Consider the following 13,948-nt stretch of genomic DNA (forward strand, 5'->3'; position numbering starts at 1 on the left):
TAATTCCCGTTAACTTCATTAAGAAACCCGCATAAGTGTAATTACAATGAACTGAGGAATCTTAATTGTTGGATTGGTACCTAAGTGACACACAGAAGGCAAGATTAACGAGCAAAGTGAACAACTCAAGGTACGTACCATAGGTACATACCTACACTGAGAAAATGAAATGGCTAGAAATAAATAAGTTTTTGCTGTTTACAACCGAGTGACTTGGCTCGGAGGGAGCCTGCAAAGTTCGTTGTTAAAATCAAAGAAGTCAACTAGGTTAACGTAAGTTGGTAAAATTACGCAAATAAATGTATTAAGAGTAAATAACACGCGTTTATATTGACTAAGGCATTATTTGAAAACAGATTAGTACTTGGTTAAAACAACCAAGAACGTTTAGCAATAATTGCTTGTTTGTCAATTACAAAGCTTTATTCCGCATTCTAAATAAGTATTTGTTGTATCCAACTGAATAAATTTTAACGAAGCCAAATTGGTACTTTGCTAGAGCTTATTTTTTTCCGTGTATGTATATAGTTTGGCAAGCCATTGACGTCAGTAGGATAAGCGGCATATTAAAAAAAAAATCGCCCTAAGGGTTGTCTTCGCCGAAAATTTGCATTTCGCAGCTTTTTGTACTGAAGAAATGCCTTTGCCAGAGTTTACCTGTTTTTAGATAGTTTAACTGAGAATAACCGTTTCCATTTCAATAATCTTTAACAACAAAAAATCGACTTCACACTTAATTTAAAAATAAGTACCCAATTGTTACTTAATTGTTATGATTAACTTCACTATGAATTGTGATTTTCTGTATTTTGAAGACAATATAGTAATATGATATGACATCAAGGGGGAGGCCTATGTTCAGCAGTGGACGTCTTATGGCTGAGATGATGATGATGATGATATGACATGCATTTACTGTTATCCTTGCAGCCGATTATGTTTAAGTAAAACGGGACCCTATTACTAAGACTTCGCTGTCCGTCCGTCCGTCCGTCTGTCACCAGGCTGTATCTCACGAACCGTGATAGCTAGACAGTTGAAATTTTCACAGATGATGTATTTCTGTTGCCGCTATAACAACAAATACTAAAAACAGAATAAAATAAAGTTTTAAATGGGGCTCCCATACAACAAACGTGATTTTTGACCAAAGTTAAGCAACGTCGGGAGTGGTCAGTACTTGGATGGGTGACCGTTTTTTTTCTGTTGCTTTTTTTTTGTTTTTTGTTTTTTTGCATTATGGTACGGAACCCTTCGTGCGCGAGTCCGACTCGCACTTGCCCGGTTTTTTATCGATCTTTCTTCTTATACTTAGATGATTATTTCTCTTCAATTACAAATTAAACAATTAAACATAAAATCAATGAACGAAGACCTTATTATTTTTTATTATATTGGAAGTACATTGGAAGGTGCTACTTTTGGTTTCTGTGTGTCACGCAGGGGGTGTTATTCAAGATCACATAATGGGAGGAATATATGGGTTACCTTTGGCCAGGGGCCAAACAATAAGATATTACGCCTCATTGTGGCCCAAGACAATGCTGATCCGTCACGGCTTAAAATGGCCCATTCTTGGCCCATATTAGATGGATTAGCGGCCTTTTAGCGTATTGTGGATTAATTTACATTGTCAGGCAGCATTTGTGGACGGCGAGCAAATTGTGATCCCATGGATACCTTATGTGTACAAATATTTGCATTTCAGTAGGTATGAAGCTGACTTAACATTATTAGATGGAGTGGCTCTTGTTTATAATATAAATTTTATAAATGACTGTAAAATAAGAAGGCACTGGATTTTCAATGGTAAAACAAAATGTAATATGTCAGTAATAAAAAGACAAAAGGTATCAAAAAAACATAGAAAATAAAACGTAAAAAAGGTAAATTAATAAAAAAAGGTTGTGTGTTGCACAATAAATATAGCTTAATTTAATAATAAACTAATGTCTACGTCACTTTCGAAATTATAAAAAATAAATTCCTTCAATTATTAAATATTTAAGTGATCTGAGCTGTAGTTAGGGTTTGCAATCCGGATCCGAAATGTATGAAATTATCCGGATCTGGATCCGGATCCGCGGATCTTCCCATACATTTCGGATCCGTCGTGCAAACCCTAGCTGTAGTCCTTGCTCAAGGACTGTTAAATACCTGCAAATAATACAAGTCATATATAATAATTCAGCCTATGTCCGTCCCACTGCTGGGCACAGGCCTCCTCTCATGCGCGAGAGGGCTTGGGTTAGTCCTCATGCTAGCCCAATGCGGATTGGGGACTTCACATACACCTTTGAATTTCTTCGCAGATGTATGCAGGTTTCCTTTAAATGGTTCATAGATTGTTCTTAGAGTGTTTCGTTTTTCCTCGCAATATATTTCAGTATCCACGTACGACTTCTCGTACGATATTAATTAAAGCGCTGGTGGCCTAGCGGTAAGAGCGTGCGACTTGCAATCCGGAGGTCGCGGGTCCAAACCCCGGCTCTTACCAATGAGTTTTTCGGAACTTATGGACGAAATATCATTTGATATTTACTAGTCGCTTTTCGGTGTAGGAAAACATCGTGAGGAAACCGGACTAATCCCAATAAGGGCTAGTTTCCCCCCTGGGTTGGAAGGTCAGATGGCAGTCGCTTTCGTAAAAACTAGTGCCTACGTCAAATCATAGGATTAGTTGTCAAGTGGACCCATGAGCCGTGGCAAAATGCCGGGATAACGCAAGGAAGAAGAAGAAAAAGGATATTTCAGTATCTACGTACGACTTCTCGTACGATATTGATATATTACCTGCGTAGGTACAACTTACTTAGCAGTCTGTTATTACTGCTCTTTGATACGTTTGTCTTTTTTGCATACCTATCCACCTGAACTCCAAAACTCCTTTAAAAAGTTATTGCATTATACAGCTTATCGGTTTCCCAGTGATATCTAATTCATAGCGGCGGCGGAAGGCCGAGTCCTTCCAGTATGACGCCAAATGAGAAAAGTTCTCAACAAAATTCACTGTTCGCGAGTCAATATTAACTACAACCCAGCAGCATTTCATTTGCGGCTGCTTAAATAAAAGCCCTTCGAATTTGATCTTTAAATCAATTGCATACGACGCTATTGAGTTTTTGTTGGGCGCAATGCTGCGCCAGCGGTAACCGCTTTCCGATGAAGTTTTTCTAATATGGCAGTCGGTGTTGATAAGCCGTCTCTATGTTTTGTTTGAAATGGCGATGGTGAAATATCACTTTGATTTTAAAGGATCAGTTTGGACGTTTAAAAAATACAGTGCTTTTTGACAGTGTCGGAATATTGTTTCATCATGTAGCATAAAGACAACTTGAACAAGTTACTTGCATACGTCTCTGGTGAAATTTAACAGATAATCTTTATCACTAGAGCTTATGAATTATTCTTTGTAGTATTTGTATTAAGCATAATTATTTTGATTTATTGTCTCAAAAGTTAATCTTAATCTTGTCTTTATTATTTTGCTTATATATTTAAGTTTAGTTTTTAATTAGTTTTATGTTTAGGTTACTTTATAGTTTATGAGTTTTTATACTACAATATTTTAATTTATTTGCTTAATGTTCCAATAAAAATATTTGAATGAATGATAAATTGAAAAAAAAAATCTTAACATAAAACCTCAAAAGTTGTATATCCTTATAGGTAATAAGGTATTAATAAGTCTTGTTTAAATTATCAACTGTGCTGATCTAGTAATCTATGACGCATGAAAATATAGAAATGAAAAAAGAAACTAAACATGATACAAGTTCAATTCTCGTCAGAAATAAACCTTTTTTATACATTAGACGTTTTACAATATTTACAAAGACATTACCAACTTAATCGAAACTTATACTTCAACTTCTCTATTATAAAAACATGTATTTCTGACAATAAATCGCCGCCATTTTTCTCTCGAACCAGTATCTGTGACATTTCCCAGTTCCCTCGTAAAATACCCGGCAAACGGCATACACTATGCACGCCCGATATTGTTTCGTTGAATTTTAAATTTCGAACTCTGTGCTTCCGGGGACTCGTGCTAGAGGTATGAATATGTGTTCGGATGGGCGAGAAAATGGAAAAAAAGTCATGAGAATGTTTAAAATTTATAACTTTTAAGCACATCTTAAAATTTTCTTGTTTTCCGATGTTAGGTATAATATCTGGGAGACCGAGATTTGCTGGGACAACATATAAAAACGTATAAATGCGCGGCCCCAAAAACCCGAAACCCGCTGACCCGGAAGACGCTGGATGCGGGTCGCTTCCAACCGGCACGTATGGAGGTCCAAGGGGGAGGCCTATGTTCAGCAGTGGACGTCTTATGGCTGAGATGATGATGATGATGAAAACCCGAAATCGTTAGTGCCGTTTCCGAGATCCCTGAAATATTTATATAATTATATATATATATATATATATATACAAGAATTGCTCATTTAAAGGTGTAAGATTATATATTGGTAGAAAAGTCTGATTGCAATTTCTTGCAGAATATTAAGTTTTAAAACAAAAGTAAGCGAAGTTTGCAAATATAATTTCATAAAGCGATCAAGCCACCCTAACAGAAAAACTGTTGAAATCTTTGACCCTAACTCTATAAAAATATTATTGATGTCGAACAAACCGAACATAAGGTAAACGGCCCCAATTTCGTGTTAGTACGTTATTTCGTTAGTTTTTTTTCTGGCGCAAATAATAAGGAATTCAAATATCTTTTATTCAAATTATACATATGAAAAAAATCTGTATTATTTAATCTCTTCAATAAAATGATAACCAATATTTTAGTGATTAAACTAAGAGTAATACGACGGTCGAAACTGTCAGACGGCCGCGAATAGCTGTGTTGTATGCGTGCACTTTTTTTAGGCGTAAGGTGCGCGCTCTCACTTGTTAAGCTTATAGGAAGGAAAAGCTAAACCCGTTCGAATAAAAGTTTTTGGGAGTGTTTCTGTGGGTTCCTTAGTAATTGATTTGATAAGAAAAAAGATTGAATATATGCATAGAAATAACTTAAAATTGCAATAAATCGAGTCACGAAATAGCGGTCATTTTATCTTTCGTGTGTCTCCTATTTCGTGCCACTAACGAATCAAGGATTTTCTAGATACATTTTGAGTGCTTGTTTATAAATATAACAACAAAGATAATTAAAAAAATAAATTAGAAAACAATTAATGTGTTTCATGAAGTTTCGTATGAGCGAAATTCGGTATATGTTTTTTTCACTAGAATTCTCATAAAACCAGTTTGAATGTGACCCGAGTTAAAATTTTTAAGGTATGTTCCACGTATATTCTCATATTAACTACTAGCACAATTTTATTTATTATTGAAATTTGATTTATTTTCTTGTATGTTTATTTTTAACGTATAAGATAGTACTTAAATTATTTTTTGTAAATAATTTTTATTTTTAATAATTTTTTTTTTTATTTAAATTAAATAGTTTGACTTTTAATCAAGTATTAAAGTACCCATATGGTTTACCTAAGTCTTAATTCAACCATTAAAGTCGACGAGTACAAAAAACTTTAAGCTAGCTCTCAATTTAACTTTTTTTTATTATTATTTTTAATTTGACCTTGCAATTATTCGTAAGTAGGTAAGACCGTTAAATATTTAAAATGATTATCAGCAAATTATCAATTTATCACCAATTACTCTAAGAAAACTTTATGCCGAAACAGGGGACACGAATTCACGAATTTAGGAGCTGACCTAAATTTGTATCACGAAATGGGAGCCAAATAAGAGGTTCACGAAAATATTCATATAAAAAAAAGTTTCAACTAAAACCCTACAGTTTATACATTAAATTATTAACAAATAACTAATATAACATATTCAAAAGCTTTCAAGGTATTGATATGCTTAGTAATATTAAAAAAAAAATACACAAACTCTCAACTCACTCTCAAGAGCCTTAACCTGCCGAAACAGGGGCCCTTTACCTTATGTTTTCATCCCTTCTTCGGAAAGCCCTTTTGGACACCGGCCAATGGGGCCCTTGGGGCTACATTCAGTTTTATTCAATAGACTTCCAATTTTAAGGATATTTCGGCGTTTGAAAGGGCATTATGTTACTTCCCTTCGGTTTGAAGAAAGGCGTAGGGGATGTGAATTGGTACAGAAAAAGAATAAAGTTAAAAATTTAATTAAATTTAAAAAAGATAATTTTTAGTCTTCGTAACCCTTCTTTAAAAAAATATGCCATGTGACAATTATAACCTAGCTATAATTTAAAATAGATTAGGTATAATCAAGTTTTTTTAGACCGCGGACTAGCAAGCGCAGCGTAGGACGTCCACCCACAAGATGGACGGACGACCTTGTTAAGGCCGCTGGAAGACACTGGATGCGGGTCGCTTCCAACCGGTACGAATGGAGGTCCAAGGGGAAGGCCTATGTTCAGCAGTGGACGTCTTATGGCTGCGATGATGATGATGATGAAGTTTTTTTATAATATAACATTTTAAATGAGCCACAAAGGCAGACATAGGTACCTACCTAGAATTATACTGTAACATTTGCATTTTGTTTAAACAACTGTAACATTAACAACAGCGTTTTTATTATTTTTTTACATTCCTTACTTTCATACGCTTAAATAAATAAGCTAGGACCGAACTTTGACATTTATACGAAACTAAGGTTCTCTAATAGTACCTAAAACGGTAGGTTTTTGCTTCAGTTGCGTCGCCTGAACCAATCTAGCTGCGAGGCCTTTTTCTTTCACTATGCCGCAAGGGGCCTCGCGCAAGGCCTACGCCACTGCTTAGCTTCATATATTTAAGAGCCAAGTCATGAGTCATAACTTTCCAGAATCAATAAAATTATTACTCTGAAATCTGGGGACTGGTTCAAAGATCATATCTTATTTACCAAAATACACGAAATATTTCTAAGATAACAGTTAATATATTTACAATCCGGTACAGATAACATAAATATACAATCTCTGAACATTCATAAATCTTATTGCAATGAGATAAGGTCACAATGGACAGTAAAGTGTTGATATTACTTTATTGTGTAGTGTCGTCCCACTTGCGCGTCATAAAATGTATCGGTAAACATCCCTAAAAGTAAATTTGGGGCTAATAATATTACACGATATAATTACTCGAGTGACTTACAAATGACTTACATAATATTCAGATGACTAACATAACTCAATAACTCCTACCGCAAATTCAGTGCCAAAGTGAACCGTACTATTAACAAAATAAGGTTGTTTTTTGTTTAATTATTTTTATGCAATTAGTTTTGTTTATCACCTGATAATATACCTATCAAACAAAATGAAAACACATTTATCGCAATGAGATACGCGTACGCTGTCTTAGTTGGCAGTCGTCTTGTGATACTCTTACAAGATAGATATGAGTTTCTCCGGTAAAGTGGTTCTTGTGACGGGTGCGAGTTCCGGTATCGGTGCAGCTGCCGCCATCTTGTTTACGAAGGAAGGCGCTCGAGTCGCCATCGTCGGTCGAAATGAAACCAAACTCAGCAACGTTGCACGGCAATGCGCGGAAAAAGGAGAAACACCTCTTGTCATCAAAGCAGATATTTCCAACGAACAAAAAACGAGCACTATAGTCCAGCAAACTGTTGATAAGTTTGGAAAATTAGATGTTCTCATCAACAACGCTGGATTTTCCAAACTAGGTTCGCTACTCGACGGAAAGATTCTAGAAGCATACGATGATGTAATGAAAACTAACGTCCGAGCCGCGATCCATCTCACAACCCTAGCAGCTCCTCATTTAATTAAAACAAAAGGAAACGTCATCAACACGTCTAGTACTGGGTCTCTTCACGTCCCTCAAGCACCGGCGCATGCAGCATACTGCATTTCTAAAGCAGCTTTGGATCATTTCACGCGCTGCGCTGCCTTAGAACTGGCGCCTTCGGGCGTTAGAGTGAACAGCGTCAATCCAGGACCAGTGAGAACAGATATTCTAGAAAATTCTGGCGTTCAAAACCCCGATGCTGTGTGGGAGACATTCAAAAGCGGTACAGCCCTGAATAGAATAGGAGAGCCTGAAGAAATAGCTGAACTCATGTTATTTTTAGCCAGTGATAAGGCGAGGAGTATTACTGGCTCAATTTATGTGTCTGACAACGGATATTTGCTTAAAAATTAGTGAAATCTTATTTTTTTAACATAATTTTGTTATGATGTGTGGGTTCAATTTAACCGTTACATTTCTTTAAGCATATAAATAAATTATTTGAAAAGTTCTTTGTTCATTTATTCCAAAAAAATATTTGTAGTCGTGGTGGTCATAATTTAATCCATCAAAAATCATAATAGGATTAGGGATTGCAATCCGGATTATTCGAACTTCGAAAATCCGGATTATCCGCCAATTTTTCAATCCGTTTCTAAATCCGGATTTTTAAACCCAAATCCGAATTTTCGGATTTTTTGTTAAACTATTATACAATTGCCTTTTGCACCGTTAAAATGTTCTGATTACTGCAAATACGCGTCAAGCGGGTAGAGGGGGGGTTGCCTGGCTCACTCCCTGGCCTTGGGCCTTGAAGAGCCTCATGACAAGCGCGGTGTCTGTGTGACTTCACGTTGAACTGAGTGTTCGATGTTTGGCTCAGGCGTCACCGTGGCTTGGCTTTTCCGCGCGCGGCAGGCTCGTGCAACAAAAGCCGGATGCCGGATTAGTAGAAGAGCCGGCCGCATATTTTCTAACCTACTTGATACCACGATGAAATGCACAATGGTTTCCCATAAAAGTGATGCTAAGTCCGAATTCGATAGTCTGCCGCGGCGGAACTTGCCGAAAGTACGCAAAAGAAGGCCACTTCCGGTGTGAAAAAAGGGGGCTGATTTAACCCATCTGATACCGAAATAATAGTTATGGCAGCAGTTAGAAATTTACATGACGACGCAGAAAAGCGAAATCTGCCAGTATTTTTTTTTGCCGGAAGTGCTTGGCAGACGCTCTCAAAGGTGGCCACCGGGACCCCTAATTTAAGCCATCTGATACCACCATCCAGCACGCTATCACGCCAGCTGACGAAGCTGAAACGGGGAGATGGCAGCATAGCGTCGAGCAAAGCGGAGGTTTTAGGCGAGATCGAGAGGTTCTATGGACAGTTATACACTTCGATCGCAAAGCCCGTTGACAGCTTGGTAGGAGATCCAAGAGCCAAGCTGTCCCGACATTATACCGAAGATATCCCGGACATCAGTCTGTACGAGATTAGGATGGCCCTGAAGCAGCTTAAGAACAACAAGGCGCCGGGCAAAGATGGAATCACTTCAGAGCTTCTGAGAGCGGGTGGAACACCGGTACTTAAAGTCCTCCTGAAGCTCTTTAATTCCGTCTTGTCCGAAGGCAAAACGCGTGAAACATGGAATAGAGGCGAGGTGGTGCTGTTTTTCAAAAAAGGTGATAACAGCCTATTGAAGAACTACAGACCCATCACGCTTCTGAGCCATGTCTATAAGCTGTTCTCAAGGGTCATCACGAACCGTCTCGAACACAGACTTGACGACTTCCAGCCTCCCGAACAAGCCGGTTTCCGAAAAGGCTATAGTCCCATAGACCACATCCATACGCTGCGGCAAGTTATACAGAAGACCGAAGAGTATAACTTGCCATTATGCTTAGCGTTTGTGGACTATGAGAAAGCCTTCGATTCGGTGGAAACATGGGCGGTGCTTGAGTCTCTTCAGCGATGCCATATTGACTATCGGTACTTCGAAGTGTTGAAGTATTTGTATAGTAACGCCACCATGTCGGTCCGAGTACAGGAGCAGAGCACGAAGGCGATTCCATTGCAAAGAGGCGTAAGGCAGGGAGACGTTATCTCTCCGAAACTGTTTACTGCCGTAATGGAAGACGCCTTCAAGCTCCTGGAATGGCAAGGACTTGGCATCAACATCAACGGCGAATACATCACTCACCTTCGGTTTGCCGACAATATCGTAGTCATGGCAAAGTCGATGGAGGAACTCAGCATGATGCTCGATGACATCAACCGAGTTTCACAACGGGTGGGCTTGAAAATGAACATGGACAAGACGAAACTTATGTCAAATGCCAATGTTGTGCCCATCCCAGTCTCTTTTGGGAACTCGGTACTCGAAGTTGTTGACTCTTACATCTACCTAGGACAAGTAGTCCAATTAGGTAGGTCCAACTTCGAGAAGGAGGTCAACTCGGTTGGGCAGCGTTCGGGAAACTACGTAATGTCTTTTCGTCCGACATACCTCAGTGCCTCAAGACGAAAGTCTTTAATCAATGTGTGTTACCAGTGATGACTTACGGCTCCGAAACGTGGTCTTTCACTATCGGCCTCATCTCAAAATTCAAAATCGCACAACGAGCTATGGAGAAGGCTATGCTCGGAGTTTCTCTGCGTGATCGAATCAGAAATGAGGAGATCCGTAGGCGAACTAAAGTCACCGACATAGCCCACCGGATTAGCAAGCTGAAGTGGCAATGGACAAGCCACATTGCGCGCAGAGAAGATGGCTGATGGGGTGGAAAAGTGCTCGAGTGGAGACCACGGACTAGCAAGCGCAGCGTAGAACGTCCACCCACAAGATGGACGAACGACCTTGTTAAGGCCGCCGGAAGACGCTGGATGCGGATCGCTTCCAACCGGTACGAATGGAGGTCCAAGGGGGAGGCCTATGTTCAGCAGTGGACGTCTTATGGCTGAGATGATGATGATGATGATGATGATACCACCATGAAACCAATTCCAGTCGGTAGGTATGGACCCTCATGTCAGGAATATATAAGTTTGCCAAGGTGTTTCGGGAGGAAAAGCCTTGGCAGACGAGATTATGTGAGCATGGTCACCATCGGTTACCCTACATCAACCCATCTGATACCACCATGAAACCAAATCATCCCTAAATGGGTGACACCCGGGTGGGCCGCCCCCGCCGCCCCCACCTAGCTACGCCACTGCATAAGACTATTACAGTAAATAAAAAGACTAATTTTTTATTAGAAAGTCGTTTTTTTTTTAATTTATTCCTGGTACCATGAAAACATTCCCTAAATCCGGATTTTATCCGAAGTTCGGATTTCGGCGTGAAAATTATCCGAAAATCCGGATTTTGTAAAATAGATTCGGATTTGCAATCCCTAAATAGGATACGTAGCAACCAATATTATACTGGGTCTGTAACACGAGCAAAAAATAAACTGTAAGTTATATATATTCCTTAAACAGACCAACATTTGTTCAGAGACTTTTAAAAATAATGAAGACTTCAACTTAGTATTTTTCATACAAATTAAATATTTTGTATTGTGTCATATACCGCGTGTGGCCTGTAACACGAGCAAATAATTAAAACATAGATTGTACTCCTCAAACGGTGACACTTTTGTTCAACAACTTTTAAAAATTATGAAGTATTTAGACTCCCTATTTTTCATACAAAATAAATATTATCTTCAATGGACGCCATCGCCACGCCATATCATTGTGATTGACGTTGCTTGTCACGCCTTAATCATAACAAAATTCGCAATACATTGCGTCTTAGAATAAACTATAAAGTGTATTAAAAATCAAACCACAATTTTTTTTTAAATGTCGCTGAACATATGTTGGTCAGTATGAGGAGTTTTTTGCTCATGTTACAGGCCACACCCGGTATGAACGCTGTCGTCAGTGTCATTGACGATACTTGTATTCCGCGTCGTATCGATATATTATGTGTGTCGGAAGTCGATAAATGAGAAGTCCCCGTGTCAATTCAAGAATTCCACGAGTATTCCCGCTTCTGTAAATAAATAAATAATACCTATTGTGCTGCCGTCTGCACTCTTTTCCAGGCCCCCCGGAAAATCTGTATAGATTAACACCTGACGTAATCTCGTGGCTAGGGACCCTGAATGTGGATTTATAATTATTTTATTTACTAGCTACTTACTTATTGTTTGAGAATGTTTATGTATACTACGCCATACGATTAAATAAATACCTATTGTAGTAGTTATGGCATTTATAGACAAATAAAATAAACATATAATTACGAGTATAAGGGTCAGCTGACAAGTCACCTTAGCTTAGTTGTTGGTGTAATCTTGAACTGAACGCTTTAGTTCGCCGTCCCTTCTGATTCCGCTCTGACAAGTGTTATTTTCTCCTATAAAAAAACAATAATTTAAAAATACAGAATGCAGTACAGTTTTATAATTCTCTTCTTTTTACCATCGATTTTCGCCGAATGCTGCTATCCAACACCTATACAGTTCGAAAGAAGTGATCAAAATAAATCGTGCCTTGATTTCAACGCGCAGAGACACAATGATGGTTCGTGCTACGCCATGGTGTGTGGGGATGGTGCACCTCCTTCGATTTACTCTGACTGTGGGGTTGGGGACTGCGACATGTTTGGATGCGATTGTGACGGCGGTTGCAAGCCAGGGAACGCAGTGAAGCAGTTTGGAGAACTCCATGTGCGTGCTGAGGTTTATGATGTTGCAACTTTGGTGTGGCATAAGCCTTGTTCGCAATATCCTTTGGATTGGCAACACGCATGTGAGCTGTGGGCGTTGGCACATTGGCATGAATTTGTTTAAAATGATCCTTGAAATAATAAAACTGGTAGGTAAGGTCAATGGAAGGAAGACCGTCTATTTACAAGCTCTTTCGTAGCATCTAACTCTGGCGTTTATACACATACTTACTCGACTTACAGAATGTCGGGAGAGCAGAAGGAGCGATGCTCTATCTTCGTGACTGTGTCTGAGCGAAGTACGTACCTATACGAATGCCCTATGACGATCTTTCCAACCCCCAATAAATAAATGTAGGTGGGACCGATTTTTGAATTTCGATCGCTCGATTTCGTCACTCGAAAATCGGTGGAAAACTGCGAAATGCTAATTTTTGAAATACGAGCGATCGAAATTTGGAATCTAGTGGTATTGACCACTCGATTTAAATTCTATTAGTAGAATTTAAACGCCTAGTAGTGGAGATATCATTTAACGAAATACACAAAATCGAGTGGTCGAATTTCAAAAATCGGCCCTGGTATATGCCAGTCTGCCCCACGTTGATTTAGACTTTTTTTATTTGAATCAAATGTGAATGTGTCTAGAATTAGGTTGAATTTGTTTATGTGCAATAATGTTATCCTATCATTTACTCCTTTTATAAATGTTATAAGTATTAAAAATGTATAAGTTAATTTATAATATACTTATGTAGGTATGTTCCTGTTACTTATTTAGACTAATGTACTTTTAATTATGATATAATTGTTTTGTTTTATTCCGTCACGCTTTAAGTTATTATTATAGTTATTAAATCCAGCAGACAAATTGTATTATGTAATAATAAGTAATTATACAGTAAAAATTCGTTTTCTAAAAATATTTTGATTCGTGCTGTTTATGTTAGGAAACAATACTAATATAAACTGAAATAGATGTCATACGAAATAGTGATCTAAGCCTGTAATCTGGAGGCAGTTTTTGGTCGATTCCAGCTTAGGGTGCCTAATTTGCGTCTTAAGTAGAATAAAGTGTGCTAAAATAAATAAGTTTTTGGCAAAAATTTCATTTTTGGTTTAAGTTTTTATCGCTGACTGTACTTTTCTTTCCACAGGCAACTAATGCTCATCGAGACAATTCTAAAAACCCCAAACACAATTAGATTTCGTTGCTTTATCACATAGTTCCTATGGCCACCTCCGGTCTCCATCATCAGATCAGCTCGATGACACCATAATATTGCATTGTCACCCGACTTACGTGTGTATGCAAAATTTCAGCTCAATCGGAAACCGGGAAGTGGATCAAATTTAACTTGCAAGATTTGATTACACACAGACAGACAGACAACGGTGAGGTGAAACTAAATAAAAGCTTGTAAAATACAAGTTATTTTTAAAAGTAGGTGAACAAATGTTGGTCAGTTTGAGAGTTAC

General features: G+C 38.2%; 1 protein-coding gene and 1 long non-coding RNA gene across 2 annotated transcripts in view; one reads left to right on the top strand and one right to left on the bottom strand.

Moving 5' to 3' along the window:
- Positions 1–13,948, bottom strand: part of LOC134674407 (uncharacterized) — a 461,157-nt gene that overhangs the window by 87,341 nt on the left and 359,868 nt on the right. The gene's annotated exons all lie outside the window — the stretch shown is intronic.
- LOC134674307 (A-factor type gamma-butyrolactone 1'-reductase (1S-forming)-like) lies at positions 7,387–8,165 on the top strand. The gene has a single exon (XM_063532334.1). The coding sequence runs from the start codon at positions 7,401–7,403 to the stop codon at positions 8,163–8,165; it is 765 nt and encodes a 254-aa protein (XP_063388404.1). The 5' UTR covers positions 7,387–7,400.

This window comes from Cydia fagiglandana, chromosome 20, assembly GCF_963556715.1.
Source record: "Cydia fagiglandana chromosome 20, ilCydFagi1.1, whole genome shotgun sequence".
Classification (NCBI taxonomy): Eukaryota; Metazoa; Arthropoda; class Insecta; order Lepidoptera; family Tortricidae; genus Cydia; species Cydia fagiglandana.